Raw genomic sequence first — 23110 nt, forward strand, 5'->3', positions numbered from 1 at the left:
AGTGTTTCTGTATACCAACAATGAACTCACCAAGAAATAAATTAGGAAAAAATATCATTCATTATAGCATCAAGAAAAATTAAATACTTAGGAATTAACCTAACCAAGAAAAGAGGAAGGACTATACAATAAAAACTTCAGGACTCTGAAAAAGGAGATCAAAGAGGACATCATAAAATGGAAAGATATCCTCTGTTCCTGGATAGGTAGAACCAATCTTAGAAAAATGACAGCTTCTCCAAATGACATATGGGTTTAGTGCAAGTCCAATTTAAGTATCCACAGCATTCCTCACAGAACTAGAGAAAACAATCCTAAAATTCATAGGGAACCAGAAAAGATGCAGAAGAGCAAAAGTAATCCTGGAAAGGAAGAACAAAGTAGGAGGTATCAAAGTCCTGGTTTTCAACTTATACTACAAAGCTACAGCCATAAAAACAGCATGGTGCTGGCACAGAAACAGTCATGTGGATCAATGGAACAGAATAAAGGATGCAGAAGCAACATCAGACACATTAAACCATCTGATCTTTGACAATGAAGCAAAAATTATACACTAGAGGAAAGATAGCCTCTTTAGCAAATGAGCTACAAAAAAAGGCTACATACACGCAGAAGACTGAAGTTACATCCATATCTCACTATACAATAAAATAAAATCAAAGTGGATCAAAGATCTAAATATTAAAACAGAAGCAATCTTCTAGAGGATAAAACAGGTAAAAACTTTTGAAGTCATAGGCAAGGAATTTCTAAGCAGAACATCAATTGCACAAGAAATAGCATCAAGACTCAGTAAGGATTATATTAGATAAAAAGCCTTGTGCATAGCAAAGGAGACAACCAATGGAGTGCAGAAAAAAACTACAGAATGGGAAAAGTTTTGCTAGCTATTAGTTGGGCAGACAACCAACACCTATAATCATAAAGAACTAAAACAATTAGATGTGCTCAAATAAAAATCCCAATCAAAACATGGCCAACTGAAAAGCTGAGACACTTTTCAGATTGCAAATGGCCAATGAAAATGTTCAAAATCTCTGGCCATTAGAGAAATGCAAGTGCAAACAACACTGGGGTACCTTCTCACCCCAGAAATGGCTTTCATTAAGAAATTAAATAATAACAAATGCCGGAGGGGCTGTGGGGGAAAAATGAACACTTACACATTGTTGGTGGAGATGTAAACTAGTGTTACCACTATGGAAATCAGTATGGAGATTCCTCAGAAAACTAAAATTAGAATTTCTATCCAGCCTAGCTATTCTTCTTCTAGGTATCTTCCTGAAAGAGATAAAGACTTTATATTAGAGTGTTACGTGCATATCCATGTTTATATAGAACAATTCACAATAGCTAAATCTTGAAAGTGGTATAAATGTTCAGCAAGGGATGAAAGGATTTTTTTAAAATGTGGTATTTACATACAATGGAGCACTACTCTGCCATAAAGAAGTATAAAGTCATCTGTGGGACTTTAAAGAAGTATTGAGTCATCTGTGGGAAAATGGATGCACTTTGAGATCATAATGTTAAGTAAAATAAATCAGACACACAAGTTTAAATAGCACATGGTTTTTCTTATATGAGAAACCCAAAGTATAAACACATTAAAGAGCAGAATAAAAGACAGATAATAGGAAACAAGGAGATAGCTCTTTTGCAAATGTGAGGAGGGCCAAGGGATGGAGGGAGAGGTGGGGTGGGATGGGAAGGAAATATTAAAGGAATTAAGTTGTGTTAAGTACATGTACCACTTCTCAAAATGAATACAATTAGTATGTACCGAATACATGTATGAATAGAAATAAAAATACAAAATTGGTCAAAGGGAGGCAGGCACAACGTAAGGAACAAGTAGCTTTAAGAAATGAAAGAGAAAACAGTTTTCATACAAAATGAAGCTGAGATTAAATGATTAAGGAAATCAAGTTCCAAATGTAGTTTTCTCAACAAATTCCTATGAAATGCTCTCTAAATTAATCAAAGAAACTCTGTGTTAAAGAATGCAAGTATTCTGCATGATTAGACATGCAAAAGCCTTTATCCTTTCCAAGAATTTTCCATATGAAAATCTCACTAGTCAGTGACATTCTCTGTTTTGTGTCCATTAGAAAATATTCAAAAAGAAATGTCTTTACTTTGTGTCAGTACTTTTCTTCCCCATAGTCAGCCCCGCCACCAATGTATCTAGACTCTTTCATAACCATGAACTACATCCTGGGTATAATTATAATACACACTTATTGATTCCTTTACAACCATAGTCACTTATACGTCAAGGGAGATTTAGTAAAAGGTGGTAGGGAAAGGATAGGTTCATTATACTTTCTTCCCTAAAACTCACAACAAAGGAGGGGGAAAATGGGAAGAAATCTGGACCTTTGCTTCAACTGGACTATGTGTGGTAATTTCAAGCCACACAGACTGAATCAAGTATGGATACAGAAATGGAGAAGAATGTGAAGAAGGCTCTGGAGATGATAAGGGGGATTTGCAGGGCTAAAAGATGATTTGCTTAAACAATGAGCACGAGGGGCTGGTAATGGTGGTGCACACCTGTAATCCCAGCACTAGGGGGTGGGTGTGAGGTAGGAGGATCACTGTGAGTTTGAGGCTAGCCTGAACTACATACTGAAACCCTGTCTCAAAAAGACAAAACAAGCTGGGCATGGTGGTGCACACCTCTAATCCCAGCACTTGGGAGACCGAGGCAAGAGGATCACAGAGAGTTCAAGGCCAGACTGTACATAATGAGTTCAAGGCCAGCCTGTCTCAAAAAAAGAAAAGGAAAAAAGAAAAAGACAAAATAAAACATAATAATGAGGATGAGGATTCAGGGTATGAGCAGGCTGTGGGAGTCCTAGTGGACAACATGTGTGTTGGGCTAGCTTCTATGCTGCAGAGTGGCAGATGGGGTGGAGAGAAGATATACCATTTGTCATTCCTGGGATGAAGAGTCCTATCCTGGAGAAACCACAGGAAGTGGGGTACAATGGAAGAGTAGAAGGAACTTGTGTTACAGCTGTTGACCTATGTTCTCTAAGCAGAGGATGAACATATATTAAATCACCAAGCAAAAGCCCTGTGCCTATGATTTGCACCAAGAGTTTCATGCACCTCTCTTGCAGGACAGCTGTTTCCTTCTTTTGGGAGAGAACATGAGACTGAGCATAGATGCATTGCCAAAGCTACAGATGCTGCTGATTAAGTGAGAAAAGAGTCAACCCTGGGTCAGCTTCTCAGATTTGAAGTTGTCATTTCTACCCAGTTCACTCTCCTTCACTCATTCATTTAGACTCTGACTGTCTCATCTCTCCACTTTTGAATGTTGTCAATAGAACTAACAACCACAAAGCAGATGAGAAGCACAGGTTAGAGAAATAATTATTCAGGGAAAAGTGCATAATGTAATTCTTTCTATATGCAGCTGAAAAATAAACAAAAAGAGAAGCAGTATCATGGAAGAAGATTGAGAAATCATTCAATTGCAAGACAGAAAAGAACAACTAGCTAAAAGTTACTACAGAGTACATAGGAGATGTAGAAGATTAAGGAAAAGGCTGACCCTTAATTGCTCTTCTGAACAAGAGAAAAGAAAAAACCTCTCCCCTCAGAAAACCCAACTGTGGTAAAGTTTGGATTTGAAATGTCTTTCAAAGCTCTGTGTATTAAATGCTTGGTCCCCAGCTATTGGGAGTTGGTGGGCTCTTTAAGAGGTGGGGCTGAATGGGAGGTTTTTAGGTTATTGAGTGTGTGCTGGTGAGTGGGGATTTGGAGAAAGAGGTCTCTTTCTCTCTCTCTTCCTTTCTATCTCCACTTCCCAGCCAGCAGAAGATAAGCAGCTTGCTCCACCACATCCTCCCCACCATGATGTCCTACCTCATCACAGATTCAAAAGCAATGGGGCCAAGTGCTCATGACCTGAAACCTCCAAAACTGAGCCCAAATAAACCTTTCCACTTTTAAGCTTAGTATTTCAGATATATTATTACTGTAACAAAAAGCTGACTAACACAAACTATATAATAAAATGAAAATTTCCTTAATAAAGGAAGATCAAACTCCAAAGAGTAAAGGGGCATATGAAGTTCTGAACAGAAGTAGAGATTGCTGGTACAGAATAATCAGACCCGGGGACAAATCATAGTGGAGTTAATGAGCTTTAAGACTAAAGCACCCTGTGAATGGCCAGTTCCTTCCCTTCCACTGCAAAATCACGAGCAGGTGGAATACATCTCCTGGTCCAGAGAACATACCTTGTCAGACTACAAAGAAGGAATAGCTACATGCACTGGGGCATAGAAAATAACTCAAGGATTTTATACCATGGAAACTGTTCATACATAAACGTCAAAGGGTGATATTCCTAAACATCCAAGGATTTAAAAGTATCTAAGAGCTTTTGTAGAAATAACTACTGAATAGTGAATCCAGTTGCCTTGGTTACTTTTCTCTCATTGCTGAGACAAGATACCCAACACCCTAATTAAAGAGGGAAAGGTTTATTAGCTCACAGTTTGTGGAAGTTTCAGTCCATGCTCAGTTGGCTCCAAGGCAGGGTGGCACATGGCAGAGGGCAACAGTTCATGGTGTCAGAAAACAGCAAAAGCAACAAGAGCAAAAGGGAGGAACAGCAGTGGGAAGGACAAGCCTCTTTCCCTCCCTTATATTGTATGCAAACTACCTGCTCCAGAGCAGGTGTAGCACTCACACCCATAATCCCAACATTGGTCCATGGATCAATCATAAACTCTAGAAGCCCGCACCCATGACTGCATGAAGCTTTGGGGGGACATCCAGACACAAACTATAACACCAGCCAAAGGGTAAAAGAAAATGAATAGGAATGGGAAAGTCCTGGTTATTAAATGCATATACCTTATACTCTGATCAACTAATTTAAAGATAACAATACGCAATGTACTAGCCATTGTTACTCTCCTATTATTTTGTTTTGAAATTTTGTTTTACTTTTATTTCTCTTTAATATAAAATTTTTAAAAAACTATGGGTAATGTGGGGAACCATTTAAATACAAATTAAAGTCAATACCTAAGGGAACATTCGTTCTAGAACAGAATGTAAATGTTATAATGAATTTTATAGTGAAAATGGAAAGGACAGGAGGTGGTTAGGTATATCAGTATATGAAAATAACTACTCATTTTAAGTTCAGAATTAATGGATATTGGATCTAAATGCTAACTGAAAAAATGTGATATTATGATAAAGGAATTCAGTTTTTGGTTTTATCCAATAAGACAATGTTGCAAAAATGTCTGGATATTATGAGCTTACACATGTAAAAAATGTACAAATGTGGGAAACACCTGAACAGGTGCACACCAAACTGCTGTTAGTGGATTCTTTTGGGAAATGGATGCAGGTAGGGGGTGATTTGGGATGAGAAAAATGGTAGAGTTTTAACTACATATTTCTGTATGGTTTTATTTCATTTATTTGTTTTGACTAAATTTGTCTTTCAGTATAAAAAAAGAAATGAAAACCATTAACAGTGGCAACAGTACAATTTTATGGCTCTAATTTTCTAATTCTTTAGTGTTTAGTCAACTGACAAAGACATCAGGGGCTAACTTGACCAAGGACTTCTGTAAGCATTAATTTCTGCCAACAAAGTAGAAAACATAAGCACCCATATTCACAGTACATATCCAGTACATATCACAGGACATATCCAATACACCTTCAATGAACACATGAAGTATGAAAAGTTATATGAGGAGCAGTCTTTTTTCTGCTCGGACATTTCAGAGTTGATATTTGACTTTTCTTCCTAAGAGAAGAATGCACAACTTTACAGAAACTTGTACAAAGAATACACACACACATGTGGGTGGATGTACACACACCCAGTTACACACACTAAGTATACCCTCAGAGAATGAAAAAAGACACTGAAAATATTTACAAATCATCAGTGGAAGACATGAACTCAAAGAATCTTCCCTAAGTGAAATTTAGTACTAGATGAAAAAATTATTTATTTGCCTGTTAAATTGGTATAAAGTATGTTTAAAACTTTTGTCTGCCTATGACAAAATTGTCCATATTTTATATAAAACAATAAGGAAAGATAAGCAATTGCAAGGACTTAAAATAGTAATTAAAATAAATTTAGTCACTATTTTTTCAACTAATTTCTTGAACTTTGCAAGATAGTTAAAAGTTGTGATTATGACGAACCAAGGACATTTCTTCAACAATTTTTGATTACTACCACATGTTTTCAATTCAGTTGGTTTAGTTCTTAGTGGAAAGAGATGCAAGTCTTTTTTTTTTTTTTTGGTTTGCCGAAAAAATGCAATTTGAATTTTTGTAGGTTTCATCATCAAATGGTCACGTACTGTTTGTTTGATGAAAGCATCAAAAACAGTGAGGTAGAAGAAATAAAAATATAGGTAGAAAGTAGACAAGGAAATCATAACTAAAAATTGTACTTTTAAAAAGACTACAAATTTTGGGCCTAAGCCAAAGTTACCCAAGGCCCGTCCATCAATATTCTTTTAGTTAAAGTTCAGCTCCTTCCCTATCTGACCCATCACACCAAAATTCCTCAAGAACAATAAAAGTCCATAAATTGCCTTAATTGAGAAAGTAAAGAGCAAGAACCTGATCCTAATATTAAGGAGCAGGTTGAAAGAACCTAGAGACTCTTCAAATTACCTATTCAGAAACAAAAAAACAAAAACCATAACTGCTCATCCCTGTAGAAAGGGCTGGCACCCTTCTAGGGGGTGGGCCACATGTTCTTGGGGTTTCTACCTCTTCAAAAGAAGCAGAAATGTTCCCTGTCCCAGGAAATAATGAGTCTCATTTCTTTGAGCACCTGTATCCTGCTCTTGAGTGTGTGCTAAAATCTCTGCCTAATAAATCCTTCCCATGTCTCTTACTGACACATCCTGAAAGTATTTTTTCCGTGATGGGAGTCAGTGAACCTACAAACTTATTCTACAGAAGCGTGGGGTAAATTCCTTATTTCAGCCTCAGGGACCTCTTCAGATCTACCCCTTGACAGTAACACATGCCAAGTAGGTACCAAGGGATATCTAGATTGAGAAAAGCACAGATTGAATTTCTTCAGGTTTGTTTGAAAGGGCAAATGAGGAAAAAACATCTTCCAAGGGTAATACTAAGTCTAGAGTTTGGTTAAGACTGTGTATATCTTTCTAATCTCATCTCTGGATTGAAATAGAAACCACAACCCATGGCATTTGATGCTGAAAGCAAGGAGTCACTAAGGCCTCCACTGCGAGGGGCAGATTAGAGAGCCAATGCTGGTAGCCTAACGCCCCTGAAAATAAGCTTGTTCAGACTTGAGATCATTAAATAGCATTTCTGCACTTGTTTAAAATGATAGCTAATCTGACAGCCAAGAATGGCAAAGGTCCAGGGTTGTATCACACAGAAAGTCATTAGACACTGAAGCAACTGCCTCCTGTTCCTTGAGTATCCCCGCAAGCGCTAACCACAGGAACTCTGGAAGCCATCTGGAAGCTGCGATGATGAAGAGATAGGCACATCTTCACCATTTTTTTGGTTACTAGCATATGATTTGACTTGGCTATACTGTTCCTCCGGCCACATGCATTTACCAGCTCTCTTCAGAAAAGTTATCAACCTCAAAACCTTCTTTCCACTTCTTTACATTGCCATGAACATTTCACAACTTTGCCTCAAAACTAGCGTTCAGATCAGTGAACATTGTGGTTCTGCTGGATTGAAAAGATGTTATTAAGTGTTTTTTTTTTTTAAAGTAGATAACATTTTTGTCAGCCTAAATATGTTAATCTCTTTTGTTCACTAATTACCTTTCAACATAGATGTTTTTTCCTGTCCCAAGGGAGTAAAGGCTGCACAGTATATGGTAGCATGAAATCTGCACATCACTCACTGAAATGAAGAAGAGATGTCATTATCACATGTCAATCCCAGCTCCTTTTGCACATGGCAAGGCCCATGAAGAGAAAAACTATATAGGCACCAGCTAAGAGCAAAAGATCTCCCTCCCTCCCACCCTCTCACCCTTTCTCCCTCTCCTTTTCTGCTCCCCACTTCCCTACCTGTCTCCCTTGCTCTTCTTCTCTGTCCATCTCTTTAAAAACAAATGTAGTCCATTTTTACCCAGAGATTAGTTTGCTGCAGTAGCTACTGAACTACAAGGGGAAATACTGATAGGGAAACACTGGCCACTGAGCTGTTTCAGTTGTAGCACCATTTGGCTAGTAGGGTCTTCCTTAACAGGATTCCTTTTCCCAATGGCGGGAGACATTACAGTCAAATTGTATTAACTGCAGTATTTTCTTCTTTGGAGGGAAAACCACAGAAAACCTAGTTTCAATGAGCCTTCTGATTATTTCCTAGGAAGGTATGTACCACAGTCCTACATTCTTCAGAAGTAGAACAACATTCCTCAGATTTGCCCATACCAAATTCACTGCTGGGTGTTTTGCAAAAGGCAATTTAATCGTACCATGGTTTTACCATGCTCCTGAGGGAAGGGTGCACTCTGTTAAGGAACTCATCCAAAATTAATCTGCAGGCTGTATGTCCCTAATCATATTTAAAGCTCATATCAAAGCTAGGACTACTTTAACGTCATAAAACTTATTTAATGTTTTATTTTTCAACCAAGGAATTATATTGTTTCCATGCCACAGAACTCATACCAAGGAGAGTAACTGCTTTTCAGCTGTTTAAGGATATGAGCAACACAGCCCTCGCTATTGACAACTGGCTACATTAAATCACATGCCAACACTTAGTGCAACACTGAAGCTTGGTGACAGAATATCTGTGTGGCAGGAAGGGGTTGGGCTGCACACAGGGCTAAGGGCAAATCAGAGTAAAACCAACTGGCTTTGGTCTTCATCTGAAACCTCAGATAAAGCAATGTTAGCATTTTTCCATTGCTCCTGGTACCAATGAATAAATTAAGGCTCCTTAACAGGAAAAAATGGTGTCTGAAAAACCCTGGGAGCAAATGTACATCTCATGCTGTCTTACTCAGATAACCTTTTCAAATGAAGAGAAAGCATAGTAGCTGAGAGCTACACTAGTGGATGGGAAGTTCTGGTCCAGAATAAAACTGGAAAAAGATCAAATATTATACACTCAAATGAAGGGACTTATTCTCCAAGGGACTATTACTTGTTTTGTTAATCTAAGATGAAAAAATATAGAATAATTGTGTCTCTACTTTGACCTCAAGAGCAACAGAAATAAATAGGTCCCATACTTCTTGTCTGTGGCACAGAAATCCAGAACAGACAGCAGTAGGACTCACAGAGTAGATCCACCCCAAACTGATGCTGGGCGACATGCTCAAAGATCGATGTCAGGATGGGAAGCAGAGCCACTGTGGTGTAATTGATATTCTGGGAAACCCCTTTGATCTGTGTTCTAGAATGGGTAAACTTCCCAAGCTTCAAGTTCTCCGAAGTCTTCTCTAAGTCTTCTGCAGCATTTTCAAAGAATCCTCGCAACCCAGCCTTCACCAGCTCTGAGCCTGACTTCATGACTGTCCTGCAAACAAACAGTGCTCAGAAGCAGAAGCACAATCCCCACTGCTGGCGACTTGCAGTGCAGCTGGAGCAGGCTTTGGTACGCCAGTCACCCAATGACACTGAGTCAGGAAGAATGGAGAGAGCGTGAACATCCAGGGAGAGACCCGGACCATACAGCCCAGGGGCCTAGCAAGGGGATGGTGCACTCATTTGAGGGATGATTTGTTGCTCTACTCATCAGGACCTGAAAAGAACAACACTGTCACCTGCTAGCTATACAAGGTCACAGCTGGTGCCCGTAAATGCCTAAGAGAAAGGGGCAAGGGAAAGCTTTTTTGTAGCACCTTTGATAAAGACAAACAAAACATGATCACTTCTAATACAAAACCTGGGGAGAGGGAGAGAGAGGGAGGGAATAAGTTGACAGCAGCTTAGGCTTCTTTTACTTTGTGAGGTGGTCCTCGGTTGGATGAGGAGAGAGAAAAGGAGCAAGTAGTTCCTTTAAAACAGACAACTTAAAAAATAGCTTAATTAGGCTGTGGTTGGGGAAGGATGTTGAAATGTTAGAATGGAGATTAGCTATGAGCAATCCCTCGACACTTATTTTGTAAAATTTAGGATTGGAACAAAAACTACAAGTGATCTATAATTTTTCATATCTCTACATCTTATTCAGAAGATCATGACAGATGTGCTTCACAGGCAGATGCATTTTATCTACAGCATTTTCTGGTGATCATCCAACCAGTTAGGACAAAAAAAGCAAGGAAAACAGTCTGCGAAGCTTGCTCATGTTTTGTAAGCACTTATGGGTTTTTTTCCTAAATTTTTAGTCATAGGTTTTATCAGGAATTATTTTTAAAGACTGCTTTTAGGAAAAAAAAAATGACCTGGGCTCCCTTTAAGCCTTTCTGCATGTTTCTTGGAGTAAGAAAGTCCTCATCCCAATTTTAAGGACCTTGGTTGCTTGGGATGGCTCAGTCCAGTGGTGGCAAACCTGTGGCACGTATGCCAGAGTGGATACGCAGATCTCTCTCTGTCAGCCCACACACCAAGTTGCCCCAGCAACCAAGCATCAGATATTCACATTTGATTGCAGTGTTGGCCCTTTGCAATAAATGAGTTTTGGGTTGCAGTTGGGGCACTTGGTCTCTGAAAGGTTCACTATCACTGACTTCGTCTATCTTGATGTCAACAAAGCATGTTTGTTTCTCTCAAAAACCATAATGACCCCTTTAATTACCCTTACCCCCTTTGAAAAATATCCCCTTTTTTGTGAATTTTCACTTCTGGGCCTCTCTCTTAGGTTGGTGGCTCTCTTCTGTATCAGGGCTCAGGATGCATCATTGCCCAACTTTGACAAGAACACTTCATAGTGAAAGTGTTAAAGCTGCTTGTCAGTCAGTATGGAGGTTTCTCAAAAAACTAAAAGCAGATTTACCATATGACCCAGCTACAGCACTCTTTGGTGCATAGCCAAAGGAATCAAAATCAGCATATCATAGGATATCTAATATCCGTGTTCATTGCAGCACAATTTGCAACAGCCAAGGTATGGAAAAGTAGCCTGTGTGACCATCAGCAGGTGAACGGATAAGGAAAACATGGTGTACACACGCAATGGAGATCATTCAGCCATAAACAAGAACAAAATTATGTCATTTGTAGGAAAATGGCTGGAAGTACAGATCATAATGTTAAGTGAAATAAGTTAAGTACCTCATGTTTTCCTTAAACACGATGGGCTCTAAAATGGCGTGATGGATGCTAAAATGATGGCATGAAGCAAAAGGGAGACTGTTATTAGACAAGAGGAAGGGAACGGTGGGAGATGGGAGAGGAGGGTAAGAATATAGGGATGGATATGATCAAAGTATATGCTTGAATGAAAATATATCAAATGTTGTTAAATTAACAGGCATTAATGATACATATAATTTATATATTGTACATTTCTATTTATATGTGTAAAAGAAAGCTGCTTTCACTACTTCTTTTAAAATCTCATTATTTATGCTAATATCTGAATTTACATACAATTTTGTAAGACTTCCTTCCCTATTCAACTTTTCCCCTCTCCCCTAGCCTTTTGACACCAGATCTCTCTGTATTTCTTGCCTTGGCATATTGACTCTAGAGTGATAATGTTCATCTCTCTCAGGGTGCTTATGATCTCACCACCAGCTTTTCCACTATTTGTGGACAATGAAGTACAAACTGGCACTGTGCCACATCATATATCTTCTCTTCTGGAAGATGAACTTCTTAGTAAGAGAAGGTAAGAGTGGATTACATGCTTAGTCCTTAGCATTCAATATATGTCTCAATAGCAGCTCTGCAGCATGGGGATGAGAAAGAGACAGTGCTAACTTCCAGGGTCAGATTCATCTTTGCCCTAAGGAGGGGGTCAGAGAGGGCATCTGAGGAAGCTATAGCAGTAAACTGGCAGACTTACCTTGTGTCAAGGGTCTGAGCTAAGATGTGGAGACAGCTCACCATTGTAGCAGAATCACTCCCTAGAATAAAAAATATCACCCATGACTCCCCAAGCCACTCAGCCTGTTTTCTGAACAAGGTCTTCTCAATATGCATAAGCCATAGTCTACCATAATTAACCACCACACACAGTGCCAGGCCCGTGTTCAGACATTTATCTCCAGCCTGACACAGCCCCTGCCCCATGATGGATGTCAGAGGCAGAGCTTAAAACATTCATTGGTGTGGAAAATTTGAGCTGTTAGCGGGGTAGCAAGGTCATTTATCATGCTTCAGACCAATTTTCTATGGCATATTTAGGTGACACCTTAGTCCCAAGGCTCAGGTCGTTTGAGGGAGCCACAAATACGGCAAAATGCAAGTTCAAGATAACTCTAGGAAGGAGTGCAGCCTTGCAACACTTCTCACTTACCGAAGAGGGAAATCCTGTGTCTAACAAGAGCAGCGAGTTTGCAGAATAGGCTAAAGCAGAAAATAATGCAATTCAGAAAGTCACAGAGATTCAAAGACTAATTTGTACCCCTCCTCCCAATCTCCACACTGTAAATCACAAAGCACAGACTGGCACTCCAGGAAGATTCACTGTGTTCTTGAAGAGTCCTTTGGATCATGCTCAGGAAAGTACGTGGTTCACACAGTTGCTGGAGTATCACCAAAGGTAACTTGCAGACGGCTCTGAGCTTACTGAAAACAACCTCTCTGCAGTGATTACAGGATTTTGCAGTGAATGAACCTGTGAAAACTATCCTTTACTGTAGATACCACATGTTGAAATGTTCATTTTCTTGACACGTAAGAATAAATGAGGATTCTGGGGGCTGGGGATTTAGCTCAGCGGCCCAGTGCCTGCCTGGCAAGTGCGAGGTCTTGAGTTTGATTCCTGGTACTGGATAAACTGCCCCCACCAAAAAAGAAAAAAGGAATAAATGAGGATTCTGAAAGAAAGCGTGATTTTTCCATGTTGCAATGGATTCCAAACCATTTTGCAGCCTTCAAGTAGGGTGTGAGGCTGTCTTTAGTCAGGATGTGAGCACTATATTGACATTGGAAAAATGTTCATGGTTAGGGTAGGGAGTGAGATTATGTTAAGCAAAAAAATTTTTTTTAAAGAAATGTATTTTAACTGCCATCTCTGATTAGTCTACAGGCCTGATTGGGTTGTTGTCTAATTTGGTTCCTTGGAAACTTGGAAAGCCTAGCTGGTCTGCTTTTGTATTTATGACCCTTCTCTAGGCTTTTACTCCTACTTTCCACTGTATAAGCACTTGAAGGGTCAGCTATGGCTTAATGCTTGGCTTTCCACAGTGCCTAGGAGAAGGCCTTGTGCAGTTAGAAAGGAGCCCTGGAAAAGCTTCTGAACATGCTGCAGATGGACCCCGTCCGGGGCACTGTGGCCATTATGTCATCTGTGTTGCCGGTGCCCTCAGAGGGTGAGTCCTCAGAAATATGGGGAGACAAGAACTTTGCAAACCTTTCAGAGAGCAAAGGGATGGAAAGTGGGAAAGGAAGGAAAACAAAAACAAAAAACACGTGTTCAGGCCATGGGGTTCCACGAGGAGACTGAGCTGAAGCTGTAGCCAATCTGTCCTTCACAACTTGCATGGGGCTCCTTGCCTCAAACAGGACAGAAGTCTTCTACAGGACAGCGCAAACAGACAAATCGAATCCCAAATGTTGGTGGGGATGAAACTCGCTCACCATTACGTGGTTTTCAATTACTGCCTTGGGTTTTTCTGGGCTGTCTGCTGCAAAATTACAGCCAAAGTCTCCCAGGGTTAGTCTTTATTTTTTTGCAGTGGAAATAAGTTGGAATGCCTGGCCTAGGGCATTAAGAGGACTCAAAATAACTTCGCAGAAATTTGGCCGCCAGCTGGTATGAAATTAAATATGGGCTGCTCCTTACTTAATATATACTCATGGGGCTGGGGAGGAGGAGGGAAACAAATACACTAAAGAATAAGACCTGTATTGCTGACGCTCTGGGTTCTGTGCTCCGCCATGAATAACTGGGCTGTCTCAGGGAAAGCCCCTTCACTACTTTCTGTTCTGCATCAGCTTTCTCATCTGTAATAAATGTCTCTCCTAGTTTTCTGAATCAAGGGAGAATAAACTCAGCTCTGGGTCAAAGTGAATGGACACATGTTCTATATAAATTTTTTAAAAACCTTTTCTCACTGAAGAAGATGGCTGTGTTTGGGTTATTTGATCTTAATGCTCAAGTCACTCTCCTCACTCTCAGAAGAGTTTTCTCAGGTATGCCAAGGCCAGGACTTAAAATTTCCTAAGGCTCTTGCTTGTCCCTTATGGTGCCCATGAGTTAAGCAGAAGCGCTGCTCTTAGCCATAGTTGCAAGGAGCCAGAGTTCCTGGGCACCTCTTGTCCATCTCAGAGTTCCAAGGTGATAAAGAGATTCTAAGGGATACAGTCTGGGATACCAAGATGAATGGCATCAGAGGCAAAAGAGGTGTGGCAAGCATAAAAGAGGCAAAGGAGAGTCTGGTGATGCAAACACGTTCAGTACAAACACCACTGCTGTGGGAGGACAGCAAGCACGCTGATGGATTTGAATGCTATTTGCAAAGCAGATGAGCCCAAGGTTGTATTCTAGCCATGACAAATGATGCATAGTTGAACAAATGTTACATTTCCATTAATTAATAGTCTAAGAGAAATAGATGAAGGGAACAGACACACCTGCCCTCGGTTGGATTATCTGACTACATCACCTTGCCCTCATTTCCCTAATTTCTTACAAAACACACATCTGCATCCTGAAAATGTTTAGATCTTTGATCAGTACATGATTCTAAGGGTATCACATTTTGATAGCATAGGGTTTCTCCTGCCTTAAGTGACAATGAATAATTATGGTGGAGCATAAATAGCATGCAATGTGGACAGAGAGGATGATACTTCACTTACTGGGTTACTTTGGACACTGGAGTGAACCCGACTGAACCATAGTTTCTTCATTAGCAAAATGGAGATCACAGCATGCAGGTAGTAGTTTGAATGTAAAATGTGAGGTTTCACAAATGGGTAATACCTCTTGCATTTGAAAAATTAAACTCAGTGCTTAGCCGTACTCAGTGTTCAGTAAGTGTTAGCCAAATCCTAAATTTGCATATCCTCCAAAAGATGGTGAGGTTGAATGGCTGGTATATGCTAGGGAGAGTGTTCACAGACTTTCATTTGAGTCTTTAATGCTTTTCTGTTTACAAACATAAGCCATCTTCTACTGATCCAACACAAAGGGAACCTGAGGCATGATGGAATCATCTCTTAGCTTAACCATGAAGCTCCCTAGCTGCTCTTTTCCCTGTTAAGGTGTATACACATTATGCCCAGAGCAATGAATGGGGAGGATGATGCTTTTGAAGAAGACTCTTTTTTTTGGTTAGAAAGTTAAATCGGTTTATGTTGTTGTACATTTCAAATCTCAGATCATCTATGCCGGGTCTTGTAAAATCTATTCATTTTGAAAAATTTTTAATCTTAAAACTTGACAAGAATGGAATTCAAAGCAGTGTCCACCTATTCCATCTACTGTGCATTCACTTTTCCCAGGCTGCAGAATGATCTTTGCTTTCTTCTGAATGTTATTTCAGGACACAGATTGACTTCAGTATGTAAATCTTTCCCAAGTCCTACTGATACCCCCAACCGTGTGCTTCTCTTAGTTGCTTAAATTATACAGATAGGTATGAATACAACTTCTTTCAAAATTAAGATGATAACCAAACTTCTGAGCTACCAGTCATCAGGCTACGCTTTGTTTCTTCAGAAGACTTGCCATTTAGTCCCCAGACACCCGGTATCTTAAATAAACCTCACCTCTATTTTGGTTACACGTTCCCCCAAACCTATGTGTTAAAGGCTCTGTCTCTATTTTGGTTACACGTTCCCCCAAACCTGTGTGTTAAAGGCTCTGTCTCCACAACGTTGCTGGGAGGTAGTGAAACTTTTAGGAGGTGGAGTCTAGTGGGAGGCTGTTCAGCCAATGGACCGTGCCCTTGAAGGGGATGGTGGGACTTCAGTGCCACCTTCTTCCCCTTTTGCTTTCTGGTCATAAGGTAAGCAGTTTGCTCCCCATCACCGCCATCAGGCACTCCCTGTAGAGGTCCAAAGCAATGGGTCTTACACTGGAAATTCCAGAACTGTGAGTCACAAACTTGTTCTGGTGCATGTTGATTATGTCAGGTGCTGGTTATTGTATTGACTATCTCAGTAACTCAAAGCTAACTCAGTGAGCTTCTATCTGTTTTGTAGACTCACCTGGCCACCATTTCTTTCTCCTTATGGGAGGCATAACCGCTGCTACTGAGGGGCTTCAGAGGAGACGACAGAAAGTAGAGGCGGTGATTAGTGAAGTACTGGTCAACTAGTGGGAGGAGAACCTGGAAAACCCAACATATGTCAACTTTTAGGAAGCTGCCTCAAACCCTGCTGCTAAAGAGTTCATTCCCAGTTAGCAAAATGCCTCTCAACACTGGTTCTAGAATTTCCAGGAATGCTTATTTTTTGAATGCCAGCTTTCATTATATTTTTTTCTCCTATGCCTCAGCCAGAGGTCCTGGGGATATCTGAAAAGAGAGCACCCTGTCTAAGGGCCCACTGAGATCTGAGACAGCATTTGCAGGGGAGGCTGAGGGGATACCTGCAAGCAGACCTGGCTTCTTGGGCCTGGCATTGACAGGTGCACTCCAGGTGCAGCCTACCACCACTGGCTCAAGTGTCTGTCTCTGTTTCTCTGAGCAAGGCTACTCCAGACCTTGTAAGCCATTAGTCCTCTGAGCAAGATGATATGGAAGAAAAGACTCACTGGCACCCAAATCCATTCTCTCCCTTTTCCTCTTAGCAATAAAACTCCCTGGATTTTTAGCTGGGCAGAGGGCCACCTAAAAGAGATGCACTACTCAGTCTCCCTTGTAGGCAGATGAAACTAAAATAACTATGTTCTAGCCATTGGGGTAGAATTTTAGAAAAGCAGCAGCTTCCCACCCCCATTTTCTTTTTCCTGTAGATAGAGCGCAGGTAAGCTTGACAAGAACCACACCTCTGGAGGCTGGGGAGAAAGAAGGGAGGAAGAACCTGAGTCTTTGGATGATAGTGTGGAACCAAGAAGATGCCAACCTTCGTGGAACTCCACCTACCTGAGGTCTCTCCTACAATAGAGAAATGCACAACTGTCTCACTGAAGCCATCAGAGGTTTAGATGTCTTTGCTGGATCAGTTTAACTTCTAGCCTAAATGGCAGAGACCCTAAGAAGGTAATTTCGTTAAGTGCAGTGAATCACTTACTTTGGCAAAGAATTTGATCTCTTGGTCATGTGGAGACTTTTCAGTTTTTCCACTGCTGACAATGGCTTCTACAAAGACACAAGGTTGGCCAGAGTTAGAAAATAGAACAAAAATCACAGCATTTTAGAAACAGTAGCTTTTCTGAATGCCGTAAATAAGTCTTTTTGATTATGAAATGTATTTTACAAATGTGCTGGTTAGTTATTTCTTATGTCAGTTCTCTCAGATGTTCCACTATCTTCTCTGCTTTATCAATGAGGAAGCAGCTTCAGAGAGATTGAGTGATATGTCCATAGTCACACAATGAAACAACAGGAAAATTAATAGGGCAAGTTGTATTAACAAGTAGCTGAGCAAGTCCAATAGGAAAGCCTAAGGCTAAACTAACTTTTTATAAGTGGAGAAACAAATCTCAGCCATTGTCCCCCCTACCTCCTGCAAAATCATGTCTGAATGAATTATGAACAGCTTTAGTATGAAAGGATCATTCTTTGATAAAGGAATATCAAATTCTTTTTTAAAAGTATTTCTCAGTGATACTTACCCAAGTGAGCAATAAATTCTTGAGCAGAATCAACGTATTTCAGGATCTTCTTCAAAAATTTGTAGGCAAACCTCTTTTCCATGGAGGAGGCATCCAGTTCCATACCCTTGAGACCTCTAAGTTGAAAATGGGGGGCCCCAGGAAGTAACAGAGATAATCACGTGACTCTGGTGCATCATACCTCCTACCCATTCGTGGTCATTCTGGCTTAATGACATGACTTGGCATGTGACTGATTTCCCCTGGCATGGGAAACCGCTCTCTAAGCATGCACTACCTGTACCATTGCTTGATGAACAAAATATACCTTATGTGGATGGTAGAAATTAGTAAGTTATGAACAAAAGTAAAAATGACAGCAGGATGAAATGGCTGGGGAGTAGAGGAGTGAATGTTCACAGGCTGGTGTTAAGATGGTACTGAGGATTGGTCTCGCTGAGAAACTGACATTGGAATAAAGGCTAACCGGAGGTGAGCCATGTGGTTATCTGGAGAAAGAGCTTTCCAGGCACAGGAGCAGTCCTGAGCAGGAGCACGTGTGTTGTATGGAAGGAATGTGGCATAAAATCCAGTGTGGGAGAAGTGCAAGTGAGCAAGTAGGCAGAGTGGGATGGGGTGGACAGTGGAACCGATCATTTCAGGCCCAGCAACTTCTGTGGAATTTACTTTGGCCCTGGCTGAGACCAGAAGTGTTGTGGACTGAAGAGTGACATGATGTGACTTACATTATAACAGAATCATTCTGATTGTTATGTTTTAAGATTAACCAGGGTAAGGCCAAAGGTAGATCAGGGAGTGTAGGTGGTGATGGTGGTGATGGTGACAGTAATGATGGTGATGACTTGAAGGGAATGAGAACTAGTCAGGTTCGGGGCATGTTTGAAAGGTAGAACCAGTAAGAGTCCCTGAAGGATTGGATGTAGGTTGGGACAAAAAGAGGAGTCAAGGGTTTTGGCTTAAGCAACTGAAGATGGTTTGTTATCAAGCAATAGGGGAGCTAGGTGCAGGGGATCTGAGGCTGGGGTAGACCTCCTAGGATCTCCTCAGTGATGGACCTCACTTGATCATTTGTACTTCTTAGCTAATCCCACGGGATCTGACACATGCTAAATAACTATTCTGGAGATGCTTGCTGAATTCATTCATCTTTCTCCTTTATTCCCTTGCTTCCTTGACTTTCTTTATTGTTACAGAAAGGAGAATTTTTCATTTCTGTGAGCAAGGCATTTATCAGCAAATCACACCGCACATTCATCATGGTGTTAAGAACAGGATTAGAATGACCATGGGAGTCTTTCTTGAATGCTTCCCTGGAGGCTGTCTCCTGCTGCCTGACCTTTCCTGCTCAACAACATGGCAAATAAATTGTGTAATTTTTTTTATATGAGATACAATAGAAATATTTGTACAGATTTTTATTTATTTGTTGACATTCACTGCAAGAATTCTATTAAAAAAACCTGAAAGCAGAAACAGCAGCCTTCTCATCAAACCTTTCTTTCAGGAGGAATGGCTATATCAGAGTAGGGACAAGCTTGTTTTTTGTTCTGCAAAAGAATCTGCAAGCATGACACACAGTACAGCCTATCCTTAACATTTGGCCAGTGAGAAAACACATCCTGTCTTTAAGACTTAAAGAGTCAAGATTATCTTCACATGAAACATTTATCTAGATAATTTTGACTTAAAGATGTTTGAAGCTAAATGTCTTAGGAAATCATGATATATGCAATCTCCCTAGTGGAGTTGTAACTTCATAAGAATTATTTTCTTTGTGCAAAGACTGATTCTGTTAGTTACACTTGTTATTGTTTTGTAATTTAATAAAACAAAATAAACATATTTTCAACTGAAAAGTTCCAGATATATAGTATTTGAACTAGATTTGAGTGAGACCACTATAAAAGACAGCAGAGGAGGAAATTAGGAAAAATATTTTGCACATCATATTTACATCATTTTACATGTGCCTCAAATTTTCACTGCATGCTAAAGAAGCCTGAATTCCAAAGCTTTGAGGATTTATTATGGATGTGGCTTGTAATCCCAACTGCTCGAACAATATACAAAGAGAAGGCCTTGGCAAGTAGCACAATATTTACGCATGCATCCATTAACTTTCTTCAGAAGAGTCAGCTGCAACTCTGGTTGTGATGCATTTTGTAAGCAGTGACTAAACGGCTGGAGAAGGATTGACCACCCCGGGCCCCACCCCTGTCCCACTAACATCACTTCAAAGATGACTCACCTAGAAACTATAACGCCATTCACTTGGAGGAACTTAAACAGGTCCTGTGCCTTTTCTCGATCCCTGAACTTTTCCTTTGCAGTCAAGGTATCATATGGTACCAAAAGGGGGTGACTGCCACCGCCTGGAGTCAGCAAGGTGGGAGATGACAACACATTTTCATGACAACACTCTTTTCTTGCACTTCTGGGAGAAGACCACTCCCACCCCAACCCTACCCCCCTCTGTTCGTCCTTCTCAAGGGAGGCTGTGACCCAGGCTTACCTTTGCTCTCCAGTTCCAGCTTCTTCTTTTTGGCCCAGATATTGTGATAGTTCTCAGCCACTACCTCCACCATTCCCTGTGCCCCACCAAGGAAATGCATGTTAAAGAGAAAGCAAGCAAGGAAAACAGCTTCATATCTGTCAGGCTATTTCAGGCAGCCTTGGGAACAGAGCACCACCAAACGCTAACAGCATACTGTTGAAGGTTTCCCATCATTAATTAGCCTGTGCCTGTGTACCTCATTAGCTTTGTAGCTTCCCATACACACAGCAAACAAGTTCTAATTCTGTCCTTCCCTGTAGCTTATTATCTTGGCAGTTTAATGCATTCACAAGAGAGATGCATTTCCAGTTGAAGCTGTGTGTTAGCAGCTTTCCATCACAGAAGCTCAGGATCATATTCCTGAGATAGAGTAGTAGAAGTGAGGGCCCTGGAGGCAAGCAAAAATCAAGAATCCCTGAAGACTTTTAACTTAACAAACTAAAAATAACTGCATCCTGGAGGAAACTGCCATATGTAAATAAGATTTTTCAAATAGAATTAGAGTTTATAAAGCTCATATGACAGTGACCTAGAATGATGTGCCTTTCAAAGACAGTTTCTCTGAGGTCCAGCGGGTTGGTTTGACGGCCTCTCAGAGGAGTGGATTCCCCAGACTAGAGAGGCCACAGCCACCAATGTGTGCAAAGGGGAGCAATGGGAGAAAGCATCTTAAGGCTTTTAGTTTTACTTTCTTGTTTTTTACCTCTGTGTCCTGCAATAATAGCTTGACTGCTGCATTACGGGGGAACTGATCACATCCACTGTGGGATATGCAAGATCTTATGGTGGAGGGGGCTTATAAGGATCAAGCAAGCATCTCTATCCAGGGGCCAAGTTTCACAGATTTTCTTCTAGCTCTCTTATTTATTTGTTTTTGTGTTTTGACACCGTATTTTTCTGGTTTTCTTCTTTTTATTGAGCCATCTCCTGTTACAGAAGTATACAGCCCCCTTACTGGATGACTGATTAAGTCTGTTGAGGCTGAGGCTTTCCCTAGGGCTTCTACATAATATGGCCCTCTCTAGGTTTAATATCTTGGTAGTGACATGTTGTAGACATCTCCCCTCCCCACTCTTCTTTTCAACTCTGTCGAGTAACATGTTCCTCACTTGAAGGGCTGTAGAAAGCAAGTTACGCTGCTCTGCAAGCACCAGCACTGACCTGGAGCTCCCTGGAGAGCACGACATTTGAGAGGTCTAGGGGAGCAGGGCTGTAGCTGTTGCCCTAGGAGAGTAGAGTAGAGTCACTTGGTTTGCCATTTTCTTTTTTCATTCCTACCTGCACCCCAACTTCAGCTGTGTCTCTCCAAAGCTCTAAGACTCATTGTAGTTGGTCCCCCCACAATACCCCATGGAAAGCGTTCCTAGATTCTCTGTGGATTTTATGTAACCAGCACTGGCTTCTGTGCACGGCCGTCATACCTGGCTTGTCTGGGACACATTGCGAAGTTTCTCATTTTCTCGTTGTTGAACCAAAGCTTCTCCCTCTTTGGTCCTCTCCACAGTCCAGCCCACAGCCAGCATGGTTTTCAGAGACTCTCTGGCAGGCCAACGATAAATTTCTTTCTCCTGGAAGAAAATTGGCACAGAAGAGCTTTATACAACCCATATTCTGCATGGCCTATTTCTCTGTGGAAGTTGGAGCCCAGGGTGGACAGGGTACTAGTTAGAGCTAGTTAGATCCAGCCTGCTTTCACAAGGTCAAAATGCCATCTGCAATGTCTTGTCTGCGACACTCAGTCTCTGCTGTTTGCTTATAAGACCCCAGGCATGCAGTCTTTCAGCTCTCAGAGGAATGTCCCCTCACTGTTGATGACATTATCCACATTTTGTATGTAAAGAAGATCAAAAACAGGACAGTGATTTCTTGTGTTTTAGTACCTGTTTAAGGAAGACACTGTCAAAATGCCTCTGCACAAAGATTTTCCTTCAGCTTGGGAAACAGAATTCTTTACACTGAAGATTTCCTTTTGATCTATGCACAATTTCACAAGGCCAATATTCAAGAAAAGACATGTATGATATCATTTACATACGACACCAGGCCTAAAGCTTACCAAGAACTTGACTGCAAGGTAGGAACTCAGAGTTGAGATGAAACAAACTACTTAATTTAAAAATGGAGCAGATTTGTTCATGTTTCCAGGGATACTTTCTACTCTCTGCATATGTTGGAAAGCACTGTTAACCAAATATTCCCCAGTAATCCAGCTCCATCTCCCCATTTTGCCTAAAACCAAGTGAACTCCAGAATTTCAGGTGCATTGTGGCCCAGTGCCAAACAATGCTGCTGCTTTCACCAGGAGTTCTTAGAGCCAAAGACCAGACCAGAAGGCTGTGTTCCTGGAGCCTGCAGCTGCTGCCTACTGGCAAGCTCAGGAGCAGTGTCCAGCACCCTAGGAAATCTCTAAAGAACCGGCGAGGGACTGTCCTGAACTCCTCTGAGCATCTGGTACAGTTCCCAAGGCCAGAACCAGCATGGCCACACCACCTTACCACAGGCCGCCTCTTCTTACCTTCTCTGTTAATGTCTTGAAAGGCCTTATCAGTGGGTGGGTCTTCACATTTTCATCCAGGGAAATTCCATATTTCCATCCACTCTGACTCTGTAGGAATGTTCTCAGTTCAAATATGCTTGGCACTCAAAGAACCCTCATATATGACCCAAATCCCTGCTTCTATTTCATGA

At 40.9% G+C, this 23110-nt stretch overlaps 1 protein-coding gene across 1 annotated transcript in view; it reads right to left on the bottom strand.

Moving 5' to 3' along the window:
* Positions 1-23110, bottom strand: part of Ryr3 (ryanodine receptor 3) — a 547606-nt gene that overhangs the window by 87667 nt on the left and 436829 nt on the right. The window contains exons 53-64 of the mRNA XM_005381167.2: positions 22938-23027; positions 21844-21990; positions 21584-21646; positions 20381-20456; positions 20117-20240; positions 17869-17984; positions 17325-17392; positions 16299-16420; positions 12436-12485; positions 11983-12043; positions 9308-9546; positions 7833-7914 (exon numbers count right to left, since the gene is read on the bottom strand). Of these exons, the coding sequence (XP_005381224.1) occupies positions 7833-7914; positions 9308-9546; positions 11983-12043; positions 12436-12485; positions 16299-16420; positions 17325-17392; positions 17869-17984; positions 20117-20240; positions 20381-20456; positions 21584-21646; positions 21844-21990; positions 22938-23027 (1238 nt within the window). The remainder of the gene's footprint in view (positions 1-7832; positions 7915-9307; positions 9547-11982; positions 12044-12435; positions 12486-16298; positions 16421-17324; positions 17393-17868; positions 17985-20116; positions 20241-20380; positions 20457-21583; positions 21647-21843; positions 21991-22937; positions 23028-23110) is intronic.

This window comes from Chinchilla lanigera, unplaced genomic scaffold (genome assembly GCF_000276665.1).
Source record: "Chinchilla lanigera isolate Chin_1 unplaced genomic scaffold, ChiLan1.0 scaffold00015, whole genome shotgun sequence".
In the NCBI taxonomy this organism is placed as follows: domain Eukaryota; kingdom Metazoa; phylum Chordata; class Mammalia; order Rodentia; family Chinchillidae; genus Chinchilla; species Chinchilla lanigera.